Genomic DNA, 17088 nt, shown 5'->3' with positions numbered 1-17088 from the left:
CCTGGCAGAGCCAGGTGACAAGATTCCGGACAGCGAACACACCAATGTTCAAGAAGATGAGGACAGAGCTGGTGAGGGCTGTGCAGGCCGGAAGCAGGGAGCTGACATGACAGTGAGTGGCTGGGCAGGGGGGATGGTGGGGTACAGGCATGCAGGTGACGGCATTAGACTCTGTGCTGTGCCCACTGCAACCCCAAAGCGCACCAACTACCTGCACGCAGCAGCAGTCTCTACACGTTTGTTGAATCACTGTTACACAGTTTCCCAACACTGCCCACACACTGGGGCTCCCCATGGCCTCATCCTTGATCTTTCCTTTTTCTATCTCCACTCGTCCCCTGGGTGGTGTCGTCTACACTCATGGCAGACAACACGTAAGTGTGCATTTCCAGCCCTACCTCCTCCCCAAGCTCCAAGTACACATCTCTGCCCGGATTTGTAACAGACATCTTCAACTTAAACCCCCAAACCGAGCTCCTGGTCTTCTCTCTGGCCCCTGCCCCTCGGCCGTCTTCCCAGTCTTAGGAAATTGAGACTTCATTCTTCCACAGCTCGGGACACCAGCTTGGAGTCATCCATGCCTATGTCTTCTCTCACAGCCCACATTTCATCCTTTTGCAAATACTCTCATCTCGACTTTCAAATCACAGTCAGAATCTGACCGCTTCGCAGAACTCCACTGCCACTACCCTGGGCAGCGTCAGCACTGTCACCTCATCTGGATTATTACGACTGCCCCACTGGTCTCCCTGCCTTCCTGCACCCCACTCTAGTCTAACTGAGCCGCCACGGTGAGCTAGTAACATGGACGTTCAGACTGTGCCTCTCCTCTGCTTAGAATCTCCTAATGGCTTACCACCAAGCTTGCAATGGTCTACAAAGCCAGCGTGACCTATGACCCCATCTCCTCCTGCTCTCCCAACTCCCCGTCCCTACTCTCTCTAGCCACACAGGCCTCTACTATGCCTTGAACATATCAGGCATGCTCCTAACCCAGGATCTTTGCACATGCTGAACCCTTTTCCTGGAATGTCCTTCCCCAGTTGTCTCCATAGGTCACAACCCGACCTCCTTCAGAGGTCAAATGCCACTTTTGTGAGGCCTTCCATGGCCACTTGACACTCCCTATCACCCCTCTCTGCTTTATTTTTCTCCTCACAGCTTTTTATCATCTAATATACTCCAACTTTCTGCTTAGTGATCTTGTGTAATGCCTGACCTCACCCACTAGAAGGTAAGCTCATGTCTGTTTTGTTCACCACTGAGAACAAAGCTACTGCTCAGAACCTAGAGATGCTCAATAAATCCTTGGTGGACGAATGCTGCATTCTTTTAGGGGAGCATTATTCTTTTAATACACTCCACTTCCTAACGTTTTTTAAGATTCTGTGTTAAGAGTTTTGTTTTCTATTTAAATTTGCCTATAGCTCTTTTCTTTTTTGGCATATTGATCAATTTTTATTTACTCTTATTTTCCTCTAGTGATTCGGAAGTTCTACATCTTGTTCTGAATCTTGGTTATATCTGTATTATAAAAAAGATATTTGAGTTTTATGTCTCTATCAGTGTTAAGAATAAAACACAATCTAAATCCATCCAAAGTAAAATGAGAATTTTAACAAACTTTTCTCCCTCCCTGTTCTCACTCCCAGCCTGTTTTTACAGAAATAACTTGAGGTAAGGGCAGGTAGGACATCCATCCCAGATGCTCAGATAAGACCTCCCCAGGAGGTGATGCTTGAGCTGAAACCCGCATACTGAGAAGGAGCAGCCACAGGCAGTCTGAGGGAAGCGTTCCCAGTGGAGGGCCCAGCAGACGCAAAGCCCCTGGGCTGGGTAAGATCAGGGCACACTTGAGGAACTGAAAGGAGGTCAGCATGACTGGGGCAGTGGAATGCAGACAAGCGGACAGACGGAGATCCGTTCTGAAGACAGATGTGGGGGGACAGAAAGGGAAAAACTGAAGGGTTGACTCTTGGGCTTTGGCCAGTCACCTGAGGAGAATGGGGCTATTTACAGAAATGGGGAGAACTGGAGAGTGGTCATTTGGGGGTTCTGTCTGAGGTGCATGAAGCACGAGAAGCCTGTTAAGCAGCAGGTGCAGAAGCTGAGGAGGTGGCTGGGGAGTGGGTGGGTGCATGAGAGGCACGCAGAGGTGGGCTTTGGGCACCACCAGCAGGTACAAGGTAGTCAGTGTCCAGGCTGGATGAGAGCACCTGGTGGGAACAAAGACAGAGGCTCACCAAGATTAGGGGTGTGAGCAAAGGGTCAGTGAAGGAGACCCGGAGGAGTAGCTGGTAAGGTGGGAGAGGCCCATCGTGTGGGCATGCTGCAGCAGAGTGCGGACAGCACTCCTAGAAGGGGTGAATGCCTTGAATGCAGCCGAGAGTCGTGTCAGCTGGGACCACTCTCAGCACCCTGCCTGTATGAACTGATTCCATCCCAAAACAACCCTACAACTTGGGCACCATGATCACCCCATTTTCTAGACAAGGTCCCAAGAGAGGCTAAGTAACTCACCCAAGGTCATTAGTGTCCGTAAGAGTAGGAGCCAGCATCCACCCCAAGCAGTCTGGCCCCACAGCCCACAGTCCTAACTACGGCACCATGTGGCCCCTGGAGAGGGTCCTTGGCCCCTTAAAGCCACAGACTCTAGCTTTAACAAGCTGGTGAGGGTTCCTCAAAAAATTAAACATAGAATTATCAAACGACCCAGTATTCCATTCCTAGGTACACACCCAAGAGAACTGAAAACATACATTCACACAAAAATTGTGCATGGATGTTCACTGCAGCATTATTCATAATAGCCAAAAAGTGGAAACAACTCAAATATCTGTCAGCTGATGAATAGGCAAACAAAATGTGGTATATCTATGTAACGGAATATCATTTGGCAATAAAAAGAATGAAATACTGATACAGGCTGTAACAGGGATGAATCTTGAAAACATTATGCTAAGTGAAAGGAGCCAGACAGAAAAAACCACACATTATATGATTCTATTTATATGAAATGTCAAGAACAGGCAAATCCATAAAGACAGAAAGTAGATTAGTGGTGCCAGAGATTGGGGGAAGGAAGAATGAGGAATGACTGCTAATGAGTACAGGGCTTCCCTTTGGGGATGATGAAGAAATGTTCTAGAATTAGAATAGCAGCAGCAACAGTTGCTAGGCACTGTGAATGTACTAAAAGTCCCCGGATTGTACACTGTAAAATGATTAAAATACTGAATTTTATGGTAGGTGAATTTTACCTCCATTAAAAAAAAAGCCAAATTTTTTATTTAACTACTGTATTTCTGTACATTTGTGGAAAGAAATGATGGAGAAGCTCAATAGTCAGAACACGGCCAGGGGCCGACTGCAGAACAGACCATCAATTGCTTATATGCAAGTTCAAGTTGAAGCTGAAGAAAATTAAAACAAGTCCACGAGAGCTTCAGTATACCCCATCTGAATTTAGAGACCATCTCAAGAACAGATATGACGCACTGAATACTAATGGCCGAAGATCAGGCGACATGTGGGATAATATCAAAGACATCATACATGAAGAAAACAAAAGGTCACTAAAAAGACAAAAGAGAACGAAAATACCAAAATGGATGTCAGAAGAGACTCTGTAACTTCCTCTTGAACGTAGACAAAGTAAAGTATTATAACGAGATACGCAAAGACCTGGAGTTAGAAAACCAAAGGGGAAGAACACGCTTGGCATTTCTCAAGCTGAAAGAACTGAAGAAAAAATTCAAGCCTCGAGTTGCAACGGTGAAGATTCTATGGGCAAAATATTCAATGATGCAGGAAGCACCAAAAGAAGATGGAAGGAGTACACAGTCACTGTACCAAAAATAATTAGTTGACGTTCAACTGCTTCAAAACCAAATAACCAAATCCACTGCCACAGAGTCCATTCTGACTCACAGCGACCATATAGGACAGAGTAGAACTGCCCTATAGGGTTTGCAAGGCCATAATCTTCACAGTCAGTGAAAAAGAGGAAGACCCTCAACGAGATGGATTGACACAGTGGCTGCAACAATGGGCTCAAGAATAACAATGATTGTGAGGACGGCACAAGACCGGGCAGTGTTTTGTTCTGCTGTACATGGGGTCGCTATGAGTCAGAACCGGCTCAATGGGACCTAACAACAACAACAACAATCTTTACGGACGCAGACTGCCACATCTTTCTCCTGCAGAGCGGGCTGGTGGGTTTGAACTGTCAACTTCTCGGTTTGCAGCTGAGCGCTTAACCACTGTGCCACCAGGGCTCCTCTGCATTGGGCAAATCTGCTTCAAAAGACCTCTTTAAAATGTTAAGGAGCAAAGATGTCATTCTGAGGACTAAGGTGCTCCTGACCCAAGCCATGGTATTTTCAATCGCCTCATATGCACTGGTATTGGTGAAAAACAAGACTCCAGGAATTGACGGAATATCAATTGAGATGTTTCAAGAAATGGATGTAGTGCTGAAGTGCTCACTCATTTATGCCAAGAAATCTGGAAGACAGCTACCTGGCCAATCGACTGGAAGAGATCCATACTCATGCCTATTCCCAAGAAAGGTGATCCAACCGAATGTGGAAATTATCCAATAATATCATTAATATCACACACAAGTAAAATTTTGCTGAATATAATTCAAAAGCGGTTGCAGCAGTATATCAACAGGGAACTGCCAGAAATTTAAGCAAGATTCAGAAGAGGACTTAGAACCAGGGATATCATTGCTGATGTCAGATGGATCCTGGCTGAAAGCAGAGAATACCAGAAAGATGTTTACTTGTGTTTTATTAACTATGCAAAGGCATTTGACTGTGTGGATCATAACAAATTATGGATAACATTGCGAAGAATGGGAATTCCAGAACACTTGATTGTGCTCATAAGGCAGTTGTTCGGACAAAACAAGGGGATACTGCGGGGTTTAAAGTCAGGAAAGGTGTATATCAGGGTTGTATCCTTTCACCATACCTATTCAATCTGTATGCTAAGCAAATAATCCAATAAGCTTATATGAAGAAGAACGGGGAATCAGGATTGGAGGAAGACTTATTAACAACCTGTGTTAGGCAGATGACACAACCTTGCTTGCTGAACGTGAAGAGGGCTTGAAGCACTTACTGATGAAGATCAAAGATCACAGCCTTTAGTATGGATTATGCCTCAACATAAATAAAGCAAAAATCCTCACAACTGGACCAGTAAACAACATCATGATCAACGGAGAAAAGACTGAAGTTGTTAAGAATTTCATTTACTTGGATCCACAATCAACGCCCATGGAAGTAGCAGTCAGGAAATCAAAAGATGCGCTGCCATTGGGCAAATCTGCTGCAAAAGACCTCTTTAAACTGTTGAAAAGCAAAGATGTCACCTCAAGGACTAAGGTGCGCCTGACCCAAGCCATGGTATTTTCAATTGCATCACGCATGTGAAAGCTGGACAACGAATAAGGAAGACTGAAGAACTGACACCTCTGAATTGTGGTGTTGGCAAAGAATATTGAATACACCATGGACTGCCAAAAGAACGAACAAACCTGTCTTGGAAGAAGTACAACCAGAATGCTCCTTAGAAGTAAGGATGGCGAGACTATGTCTTACATACTTTGGACATGTTTTCAGGAGGGATCAGTCCCTGGACAAGGACATCATGCTTGGTAAAGTGGAGGGTCAGTGAAAAAGAAGACCCTTGATGACATGGATTGACACAGTGGCTGCAACAATGGGCTTCAAACACAGCAATGATTATGAGGATGGCGCAGGACCGGGCAGTGTTTCATTCTGTTGTACACACAGGGTCACCATGAGTCGGAACTGACTTGATGGCACCTAACAACAGCAACAACAACAACTGTGTCTCTGGTAAATTTTTGTCATGAGATTCCCGAGAGTCACTGACCTTGCTTCTCTGGGTTGCGGACCTGGGACGGTATGTCTTGGATTTCCAGGGTCCATTCCCCTTCAGCCTTTTCTCCCCAGCAGTGGACGGTCATGAATTCCCAGTTTGTAAACCCTTCGTTGGAATGATCCAACAATCTGGAATTAGAAATGTGGTGTCATACAATGAGGGCCTGAAATGGGAGGAGGGCGGGGGCTGCTGTGGATGCCACTCTCCTGCATCCAAGTTTCCCCAGTCGACTGTACCGATGGGCAAGGTGCACCATAAGGGTGGCAGTGGGAGACAGCAGGGGAAGAGGGCACCTGGCCTTCAGCTGCTGCAAGGGAGAAGGTGTCAGTTAAACGCTGATTGTTTCAAACTCTTGTTTTCTACCACGGATCTTCACCTCCATTTTCTCCCTGAACCTCCCAAACATCCTGAGAGGGAGGCAGGCCTCACGCGTGCCCAGTGTAACACAGGGACGTGGTAAATGATGGTCCTTGCCCTCCTTTCCCAATTCACAGACTCTAGGTTGAGTGGCTTCTGCAGGCCCAAAGGCCAGTAGCCAGCTGAGCTGGAACTCACCTGGGGACATTCTGACTCCTTGCCCTGTGTTCTTTCCATCACCAGCAGGTGTCTACGAGGTCCCAGGTGAATGCTCTCCCTCCTGCCCCAATCTTCCAGGGGTGCTTGGTCCCCTCCTACCCCAGGAACGACCTTACAGGCTCACAGCCCCAATGCCTGGATGCACAGAAGCAGACAGGGTTGGCTGCTCAACCCTCCCATTTAAACCCAATGGTCTTTACAAATGAAGCCTTTAAAATGCTTGTTTGTGGAATGAATGAAACTTTCACATCTGTCTTAGAGCCAGCGCTTGTGCAACGTTCTCCATAAGATACACAAGTTTTGTCCCCTATTCTCTGGGGATTAACAGGCTTCAACAGTGGAGTTCAGGGGGGAGAAGCCAGCTGATAACAGATGCAGTTGTTTTCCAGTGCCTGCAGGAGGCTCACCCAGCTTTGAGGAGGCACCCTGGGTGTAGCCCTTCGGTGGAGGAGGAGAAGGAGGTTCCCTCCCACTTCAGCAAAGCCCCCCCTGCAGGTTCTGATGACGCTCCCTTTGTCCTTCCAGACTGGAATGTCTTTCCTGACCCTACCCACAAGTCCCTGGGGCTTCAGCATCGGCCATTTTCTTGTGTTGGGTAGCAGGAGAAACAGGAAGTAACTAATGACACCCTCTGTCTTCCAACACCTGGCCACCTTCTCAGTCTACCCTCCCTAGAAGAAACAATTCCAGCTTCTTCTGTCTTACTCTTTCTTCATAGTCTAATTTTTCCAACTCTATTTTGGAATAAAAATTTTAAAATGGAGGTAGGGGCTTTTTACTGTTCATCACAAATTCAAATACATAAGCTTTATGCGGTAAAACTCAAATTTCTGACTTGGGGATTTGCTGAATGACTGATGTTTAAAAATGTTTGTCGAAGGAGCATTCGTTCGTAAGGAGAATCGGGGAGGAGACCCCGGTACTCTTTTCTAAGTAACTGCAAAGGTCAAGGCTGGTGTTCACACATGACACCTAATTGAACCCCACACGCTAGAGAAAGAACAAGAACAAACTGTCTTTTAAGTGCTGAGGTGCTTAAGGAATGTCAGGTTGTTCTTAGTGAAAAAATCTGACAACCTGTAACAGCTGCAGAATTAAGTAAAAGGTGAAATAAAATAGAAAGCAATAGATACTAAAACACAAACCCATGATACTATCACAAAGTCAGACTTGGAAACAATAAATTCCCAAGGCTCAGGGGACCGCTCTGTGGCCTCCGGGCATTTTTTCAGTCCTTGATAGCACACAGGTAGTTCAAATGAGCCTGGCATGGCCCATTATCGACCCTCACCAGGGCTCTAACACTGGGCTGGGACAGAAAGACAGAAGTTAGAAGGGAAGAAAAACAAGGAGAACTGGGGAGAAGAGGGGAGTGGGGCAGGATGCTGTGGTTCCAGAATGTTCTTGCTGACAGATGTAAGCAGGACAGGAAGGGCAGCCAGCTGCCCGTGCCAGGGCCTGTGCCAAGCATTTTCATCTATATCATCACATTTAGTTCTTACATTGCTTATTTTTATAGATTAGTAACAAGACAGTCCCAGCTGGGAAGTGAAGGGGCGTGGGTGTGAGCTCAAGTCTTGGGCTCCAAAGCCCACATCCTCAATCACTGCCGACCCAGCCTTGTAGCTTCTGGGGCTCTTGGTCAACCCAGGCCACCACATGGTGCCTGCCCTCAGCTCTGGCCTCTGAGCCAGGTCACAGATGCGGATGGCTCCAGCTGTATGTCCAGTCTGGAGTAAGTGGGTGACTTCAGTAAGGTGACAAATGGACCCCGTCCCCACCTTGGTGCTGGTGGGAGGACAGGCAGCGGGCGTGGGGTGCCCTGGAGCTGACGCCCCTCTGCTCAGCTCTAGGCTTGCACTCGAGCAGGAAATGAGGGCTCAGCACCACAAGAGCTTCTAATTTTTCAATTCACACTAGAAATTCAGACTCCTATATGAAATATCTAAAAATCCCAATTAATAAAAAGCTGGGAACAAAACAGTCTAAATCTGCAGCTGCTCACCTCCGCTTCAAGACCTTGCACTGCTCATCCACCGATGGCCAGAAGACCTTCAGGAGGGTGGTGCCCCATGCTGCTCCTGTGCGCCCTCCCAGAGGGGAGCCTGGGGGGCTGAGCTGGGGGGGCCAGGCCTGGGGTCTCAGGAAGCCACATCTCAGGGCCAATTCGCAGGGGCAGTAAGGAGAAGCCTGGAGCTGGGGTCACTGCCTGCTGCCCAGGTCCCTTCTGGCTGCAAGGAAGACGGGCCTTGGGACTTGGGCGGCTGGGCGGTGTGTGGAAGGCACGGCAGGGTCCCCACTCCTTGGGACAATGGCCCACGTCTGCCCTTCCACTGCTGCCAGTCAATCTCTCTGCCTGATGCAAAGTGTGGGGAGGGGTAAGAAAAGGGGCAACCCCACCTGGCCTATTCTGGCACCTTTTACTCCACCTCACTGTTTCTGAGTCGCCTTAGCTCCCTAAAGCCCAGAGAAGGGTCGCAGTCCCAGGCAGGTGCCCGAAAAGAGGTAAGTGGGCCCAGGGTGGGGGGCCGCAGCCCGGCGACAGGGTAGGCCTGGTCCCCTCTGCTCAGATGACCCCTGACTGTGGGGGCAGGGGAGGGGATGTGGGCCCAGGGCTGCCAGTTCTTTTGTTTTTCAAGAGAAGCTGGAAATGCTGATTCGTCTGCAAAATCTTCCTCTTTCTCTCTGTGCCTCTCGGCTAGAAGGAGAAGAGCGGCCTCAGCTCTCCCTTCACCCTCCCTGCTAACCCCTGCCCCCTCCAAGCTCACGTAAAGCCCTTCATTCTACTTACTTACAAGTCATAGAAATGCACCAAAGCATTTCCTCTTGTTCCTAAGTTTGCTGAAGAAATGATTCCATGGCCTTCCACAGAATCGTGTGGGAAGCTGCAGAACCCTGGGTGTGTTTCTGATGGTTTCGGCTAAACGTGGGGATGGTTCAAGCATTTGGGACAGAACCACCTCTGAGCGGCCTTTTCCGCCTCCCGCCCAGACAGATGTCCTCCACGGGACCAAGCCTCCGACCCGTTTCAGGGTCTACAGTGCAATCAACTACTTGGCAGCAGAAGCTCCAAGAGATACACTAGATAAAATAATGCTATGACAAATGGGCTCACTTAAAATTTCAAATAAATATGACTAAAAATTATCTTAAATGCACATCTAAAAGCAATTACATCAGACTCAGAAGTCAACAAATCTCCCCACTGAACAACAGAACAATAAAAAAACCTTCCTCGCTTCTTCCTGAACACTGACGTCTTCCAGAGAACAAATGGACCTGCCTGTTCTGAAGGTGAGGTTCCAGGCAGCTACGTTCCAGATGTGTGGGGTCCACCAGTAAGGGTCTCCAGGAAAAAGCTGCTGGCAGAAGCAGCGAGACCCCCAGATCCCCGAGAGCCCAGCTCCATTCTCCCGGCCCAGCCTGCGTTACCTCTTTGCCAAAAGTTGGGACCTGGTTCCTGCGGGGGAGATGAGGTGGATCTGAAGGTCTCCTCGGCGCGGGTGTGACAGGGAGATCTGGGCCACCACGTGCTCCAGGTAGACTACATGCTGGTCCGAGTGGTCAGCACAGGCGCTGGTCAGGGCAGTGGTCCGCAGTGTCTGCGCCACCGGGATGCTCCTGGGGAGAGGGGAGAGCTCACACGCTGGCACCTGAGTTACTGTGTCATGCAGCAGGTGGCAATGGGTTCAGCTGCCTGCCCCCATCCTTCCCTGGATGTGCCTCTGGGTCCTGCAGGCCCAATACGCAGCACCAGCCCCTTACTTCTCACTCACAGAAGATCCAATTTGAGTTCTATCATCTGCCCAGAAGTTACTTACCAAAACAAAACCAGATACTGACTCTGACTCATGGCAGCCCCATGTGTGCAGAGTAGAACTGGGCTCCATAGAGTTTTCATGGCTGTGACCTTTTGGAATCAGATCGCCAGGCCTGTCTTCTGAGGTGCCTCTGGGTGGGTCTAAACCCCTAACTTTTTGGTTAGTAGCTCAGCACTGAACCATCTGAACCACCCAGGACTCCTAGAAGCTGCTCATCATTGTGCACTTTGTTTCTAGAGATTTAAAGAATAGGTTCTTGTGCAGTGTAGGCTGAAGCACCCAGGGATTGGGCCCCTCACGGGCTGTGGTGCCCAGGAGGTCACCTTTTTCCACGGAACACTGAGCCAGAACATTTCCTCAATTACCTAGGGTTGGCAAAGCCTTAAAATCCCACTACTTTGCTTCACCCCACACATCTGTCAGTTTGTTGTACTGTGGTGGCTTGCATGTTGCTGGGATGCTGGAAGCTATGTCACAGATATTTCAAATACCAGCAGGGTCACCCATGGTAGACAGGTTTCCGCAAAGCATCTAGACTAAGACAGACTAGGAAGAAGGACCTGGCAGTATACATCTGAAAAAACTGGCCAGTGAGAACCTTATGAATAGCAGTGGAACACTGGTATAGTGCTGGAAGATGAGTCCCTCAGGTTAGAAGGCACTCAAAATATGACTCAAGAATAGACCATCTCAAGAATAGATTTGACGCATTGAATGCTAATGACCAAAGACCAAAAGAGTTGTGGAATGACATCAAGGACATCACACATGAAGAAAGTAAAAGGTTATTAAAAAGACAGGAAAGAAAGAAAAAAACAAAATGGATGTCAGAAGAGACTCTGGAACTTGCTCTTGAATGTAGAGTAGCTAAAGTGAACAGAAGAAATAAAGTAAAAGAGTTCAACAGAAGACTTCAAAGGGCAACTTGAGAAGACAAAGTAAAGTATTATAATGACATGTGCAAAGACCTGGAGTTAGAAAACTAAAAAGAAGACCACGCTTTGCATTTCTCAAGCTGAAAGAACTAAAGAAAAAAATTCAAGCCTCGAGTTGCTATACTGAAGGATTCTACAGGGAAAATATTGAATGACTCAGGAATAATCAAAAGACAATAAAAAGAATACACAGAGTCACTGTACCAAAAAGAATCAGTTGACTTTCAACCACTTCAGGAGGTAGCATATAGTCAAGAACCGATGATACCGAAGGAAGACGTCCAAGCTGCACTGAAGGTATTGGTGAAAAACAAGGCGCCCAGAACTGACAGAATATCAACTGAGATGTTTCAACAAATGGATGCGGCGCTGGAGGTGCTCACTCAGCTATGTCAAGAAATTTGGAACCCTAAGAGTATGGCCCCCGGACATCCTTTTAATTTAGTACTGAAGTCACTCCTGAGGTTCACCCTTCAGCCAAAGATTAGACAGGCCATAAAACAAACAATAATACACGTAGCTCAACCATGTATACGAGACAAAACGGGCACACCAGTGCATGGACAGAGATGAGAAGGCAAGAGAGGACAGTAAAGCTGGATGAATGGAAATGCGGAACCCAAGATCGAGAAGGCGAGACTGTTGACATGTCAAAGGGTTGGCAACCAATTTCACAAAATCATACGTGTATTAATTGTCTAATGAGAAACTAATTTGCTCTGTAAACCTTCATCTAAAGCACAAAAAAAAAAAAAAAGAAAGAAATTTGGAAGACAGTTTCCCGGTCAACTGACTGGAAGAGATCCATATTTGTGCCCATTCCAAAGAAAGGTGATTCAACAAAATGTGGAAATTATAGAACAATATCATTAATATCAGACAAATAAAATTTTGCTGAAGATCACTCAAAATTGGTTGCAGCAGTACATCAACACGGAATTGCCAGAAATTGAAGCTGGGTTCGGTAGAGGACTTGGAACAGGGATACTGATGTCAGATGGATCCTCGCTAAAAACAGAGAATACCAGAAAGATGTTTACTTGTGTTTTATGGACTAGGCAAAAGGATTCATCTGTGTAGATCATAACAAATTATGGATAACACTGCAAAGAATGAGAATTCTAGAATACTTAATTGTGCTCATGAGAAATCTGTACTTAGACCAAGAAGCAGTAGTTCGAACAGAACAAAGGGATACCACGTGGTTTAAAGTCAGGAACTGTGTGCATCAGGGTTGTATCCTTTCACTATACTTATTCAATCTGTATGTTGAGCAAATAATCCGAGAAGTTGGACTGTGTGAAGAATGGGGCATCAGGATTAGAGGAAGACTCATTAACAACCTGGGTTAGGCAGATGATGCAACCTTGCTTGCTGAAAGTGAAGAGGACTTGAAGCACTTACTGATGAAGATCAAAGACCACAGCCTTCAGCATGGATTACACCTCAACATAAAGAAAACAAAAATCCTCACAGCTGGACCAATAAGCAACATCACGATAAATGGAGAAAATATTGAAGTTGTCAAGGATTTCATTTTACTTGGATCCACAATCAACACTCATGGAAGCAGCAATCAAGAAATCAAAAGACACATTGCATTGGGCAAATCTGCTGCAAAAGACCTCTTTAAAGTGTTGAAAAGCAAAGATGTCACCTTGAAGACTAAGGTGCGCCTGACTTAAGTCATGGTGTTCTCAACTGCCTAATACGCATGCAAAAGCTGGATGATGAATAAGAAAGACCGAAGAATTGATGCCTTTGAATTGTGGTGTTGGCTAAGAATATCGAATATACCATGGACTGCCAGAAGAAGGAACAGATCTGTCTTGAAAGAAGTACAACCAGAATGCTCCTTAGACGCAAGGATGGTGAGACTTCATCTCACGTACTTTGGACATGTTATCAGGAGCGACCAGTCCCTGGAGAAGGACGTCATGCTTGGTAAAGTGGAGCATCAGCGAAAAAGAGGAAGACCCTCAACAAGACGGATTGACAGGGTGGCTGCAACAATGGGCTGAAGCATAACAATCATTGTTGAGCATGGTGCGGGCTTGGCTGTGTTTCATTCTGTTGTAAACAGGGTTGCTACGAGTTGGAACCTAGTTCATGGCGCCTAACAACACAAGTTTGTTTCAAGCACTGGCCTTGAAAATATAAGTCACAGTGCTGAGTAATAACAATAGCAAACATTTCCTGAGCTACTATGAGAGGGCACTGGTTTAAGAGTTCAGGAATTAACTCATCTGATGCTGAGAGAGGTTAAGTGCTGTGCTCAAGGTCACACAGCTGATAAAAGGGAGAGGGGTTTGAAGATAGGCATGCTAGCTCCAGGTCTACGCCCTCAACCTCGACACCCCACTGCCTCTTAAGAGCATTCATAATCCAGGTGCTGTCAAGTCAATTTCAACTCATGGTACCCCATGTGTGCAGTGTAAAACTGTATTCCATCGGTTTTCAATGGTTGCTTTTTCAGAAGATCGCCAAGCTTTTCTTCCAACGTGCCTCTGGGTGGACTCGAACCTCCAACCGTTTGGTTAGCAGGCAAGCGTGTGAATCATTTGTGCTACCCAAGGATTCCCAAGACCATTCACACAGACTTGTATCTCCACTCAAGATGTAGGAAGGGATGAATGGACAAGGAGCATGGGGCCGGAGTGTGCCCTCTTGTGCTGAACGCACCGCTCAAGGCTAACAACTGGAAAAGAATCACTGGAGAATCACTGGGGACTGGTCTGTTTCTGATTTTCCTGGAGAAAGACTGGTGGTCCCTCCCTCTCTTACCCTGTGATGGGAACTGATGACTGTTCTTTTTACAAAGTCAGTGCAGTTTTACCATATGGAATGGAACCTGCGGACAAGCACAAAATCTCATTTGAGTCAATTCCGTTAGAATTTTCTAACAGGCTCCCCAGACAGACACAAAATCTGTAGGAAACGCTACTCCTGCACCTGCTTCGGGCCACCTGTCTATTCCGGGCTCCAGGCTCACATCTTGGGGAGCCCTGGCTCTTGCTACAACGATCTGCAAACTGAAAAACACCACATTCTGTGGTGCAGACAACCACCACCCACCAGCACATTAATAATTCCCCACCACATGGTCAGCGCTGGGTTTACTGTGGGAGCGCTTTCCCAATTACGCCCGGCTTCCCTCTCGGGAGGCCGGGAGAGTATACTCAGTGTCTCTCAGGAGTTACACTGCTTGGCTTTACTGGGTCTGAGTCATAAAAAACAATCAAAACAGTTATAAACAGTGATGTAATTCCGGCAGAGACTTTGTAAATATTTGAAAACATGATTTGCATGTACCGTAAATGGATTTAGAGAGGCTGCCTTTGCTCATTGCTTTCTCCCGAGTTCCACTGTCGGTGTTTACTGGTCAGCGGCCCGCCCAGATGTGGAACAGAACAGAAAGCTCTGGGGAGTCTCAGCTGCTGTGGGGGGCCACCCACATCTCCAGGTAAATTTCCCCCACCCCCAGCACAGAGGAGAAGATGTGTGTGCTCGGGGTCGAGGAAGGTCAGTCAGGCTCTGGGTGAAGATGGGGCAACAAACAAGCCAACAGGCTCCACTAATTCTTCCCTGAGGCTTAAAAATAGGGCCCCCCAGAAAGACCCAGACCCAGTAAGGACCCTACACACACACACCTGAACACTTTCCAAGGGCTGAGCAGCAAGATCAAGCTGAAATACAAACAAGTCGTAATAAAAACCAAACCAAACCTGTCTCCATTGAGTCAATTCCAACTCATAGTGACCCTATAGGACAGAACAGAACTACCCCGTAGGGTTTCCAAGGAGCAGCTGATGGATTCAAACTGCTGACCTTTTGGTTAGCAGCTGTAGCTCTTAACCCCTACGCCACCAGGGTTTCCACAAGTCATAACAAAGTATAAAAAACTGCACTCACCCCCACTCCTGCAGCCATATGCTAACGGGGAGGGGGCAATCACTCTGCTCTAGGACCAGACCCTGAATCCTGGTGAGGAAACCTGGATCGTACTGGGGATGTGCAGGATCGAAGGGGACAGGAACAGGCTAAAATAAACATAACAAAGCCTACCCCTCACCTGCCCACCTCTCGTGTCCAGCCCATAGTGTCAGCACCTAAAAAAGCAATCTGGCCATTGGGGAGTGTCATAGTATTAATGTCTCGTTTTTGATGTTTTCACTCCTGTTAAAGGGACTCCAGAGTCCCTGGATGGTGCAAGCAGTTAATGCACTAGACTCATCTCTAGAGGTATTTCTGAAGAAAGGCCTCGTGATCTACTTCTGAAAAATCAGCCATCAAAAATCCTATGGAGCACAGTTCTACGCTGATACACACATGGGGTTGCCATGGGTCCGAGTCAACTCGAAGGCAACTGTTTCTTTCTGGTTTAAGGGGACTTTAGGCCCCCTCATCCCCCAGGGTAAGAGAGGTTGGGCTGGGTCTCCCAGGAAGGGGGCTGGCTGGGTGTGGGTGGCATACAGTGCTGCTTTCAGGAGTTAAGAGCTTGGTTGGTTTTCAAAGCAGAGACATTACCCACACCCAGGGGCTCAGAGCCGGAAGCGCCTCTGGGAACAAGGCTAACTGCAACAACTTGTTTTTATGTGAAATCTCTAACTGTGGAATTTTATGGTCAAAGCCAACCAGGCCTCCCCATTTCTGGAAGTTCTAGGGGAGAGTGGGAAGTCCTGGGCAGCTATGGCAGTGAGTTGCTAGTTGTTACCCTTCTCATATGCAGTTTACCCGCCACACATTTTATTTCTGGTGTTCCTGCTGAACATGTAACCTAACAATTCCAAATCAGGGAACTTTTAAATTTCCTTTAAAAAAATAAAATAAGTTTCCAGCAAAATGGCGCTCTAGGCAGAAGCACCACGCTGTCCCTCCACAGCAAAGATCCGAAAAACTAAGCCAAACAGAGAATACAACAATCCTGAAACCCTAAAACATCAAATGAAGAGATAAAGAACTCAGTCAAGCACCAAATGGAGTGAGAAAACTGACAAGAGAATGGAGAGTGAGGAGAGATTCATGCAGAGGTCCCCTTCCGGCTAACGCAGCACGGATCCACCATCTTGGACTCCTCTCGGAGACCAGCAAATGGGGGTACGAGAAAGCAGCCTCACGGAGCGTCCAGCGGGAGACAAAATAACCGGTAATTTGCGGTGTGCGCTTTCCCACCCCCCACCCCTCTTCGCCCTGGTTCGGCCTCCTCTGCTTCCCACAGCCACGGTCTCTTGACTGGGAAGCGCTGGCTGCTTGGCTTCCACACACCCCAGCGGGCGGCTCTCTGGGTGTGATTTGTTGGCTGCTAGTGTTGCTTTTTTTTCCTGCTTCTTTTGATTTCTCACTTGCCTCTCGCCACCTCCCCCTCCTTTCACTCAAGTGCCTGGCTCCGTGCGCCACCTTTGCTTCTTCCTGAGGGGATGCAGAGTGCCGGCAATTTGTGATACACGCCTTCCCACTCTCCACCCTTCTTCACCCACACTCGGCCTCCTTTGCTTCCCGCAGACACAGTCTCTTGTCCAGAAACACCAGCCCGCACTAGCTGGCTCTCTGAGTGTCATTTGTTGGCTGCTGGTGTTGCTTTATTTTTTTTTTCCTGCTTCTTTTGATTTCTTGCTTGCCCCTCGCTGCCTCTCCCTCCTTTCGATCGAGTGCCTGGCTCCGTGCGCCATCTTTGCTTCTTCCTGAGGGGCTGCCGAGCTCCATTTGAGTGTGCAACTGCTTCCCGGTCTGGGCTACCACGATGGTGGGATCCCGGGGCTTTTGTTCGTTTGTTCCTCTGCTTCCCGCGGCCACAGTCTCTTGACCGGGAAGCGCTGGCTGCTTGGATTCCACAC

General features: G+C 47.6%; 1 protein-coding gene across 1 annotated transcript in view; it reads right to left on the bottom strand.

Moving 5' to 3' along the window:
- Positions 1-17088, bottom strand: part of PCSK6 (proprotein convertase subtilisin/kexin type 6) — a 297468-nt gene that overhangs the window by 83495 nt on the left and 196885 nt on the right. Inside the window, exons 12-13 of the mRNA XM_004372641.1 lie at positions 9931-10119; positions 5914-6050 (exon numbers count right to left, since the gene is read on the bottom strand). Coding sequence (XP_004372698.1) covers positions 5914-6050; positions 9931-10119 — 326 coding nt within the window. The remainder of the gene's footprint in view (positions 1-5913; positions 6051-9930; positions 10120-17088) is intronic.

The sequence above is a fragment of the Trichechus manatus genome, unplaced genomic scaffold (assembly GCF_000243295.1).
Source record: "Trichechus manatus latirostris isolate Lorelei unplaced genomic scaffold, TriManLat1.0 scaffold00019, whole genome shotgun sequence".
In the NCBI taxonomy this organism is placed as follows: Eukaryota; Metazoa; Chordata; class Mammalia; order Sirenia; family Trichechidae; genus Trichechus; species Trichechus manatus.
Note: the sequence above shows the minus strand (reverse complement) of the source record. Positions and strands in the feature narration are given on the sequence as shown.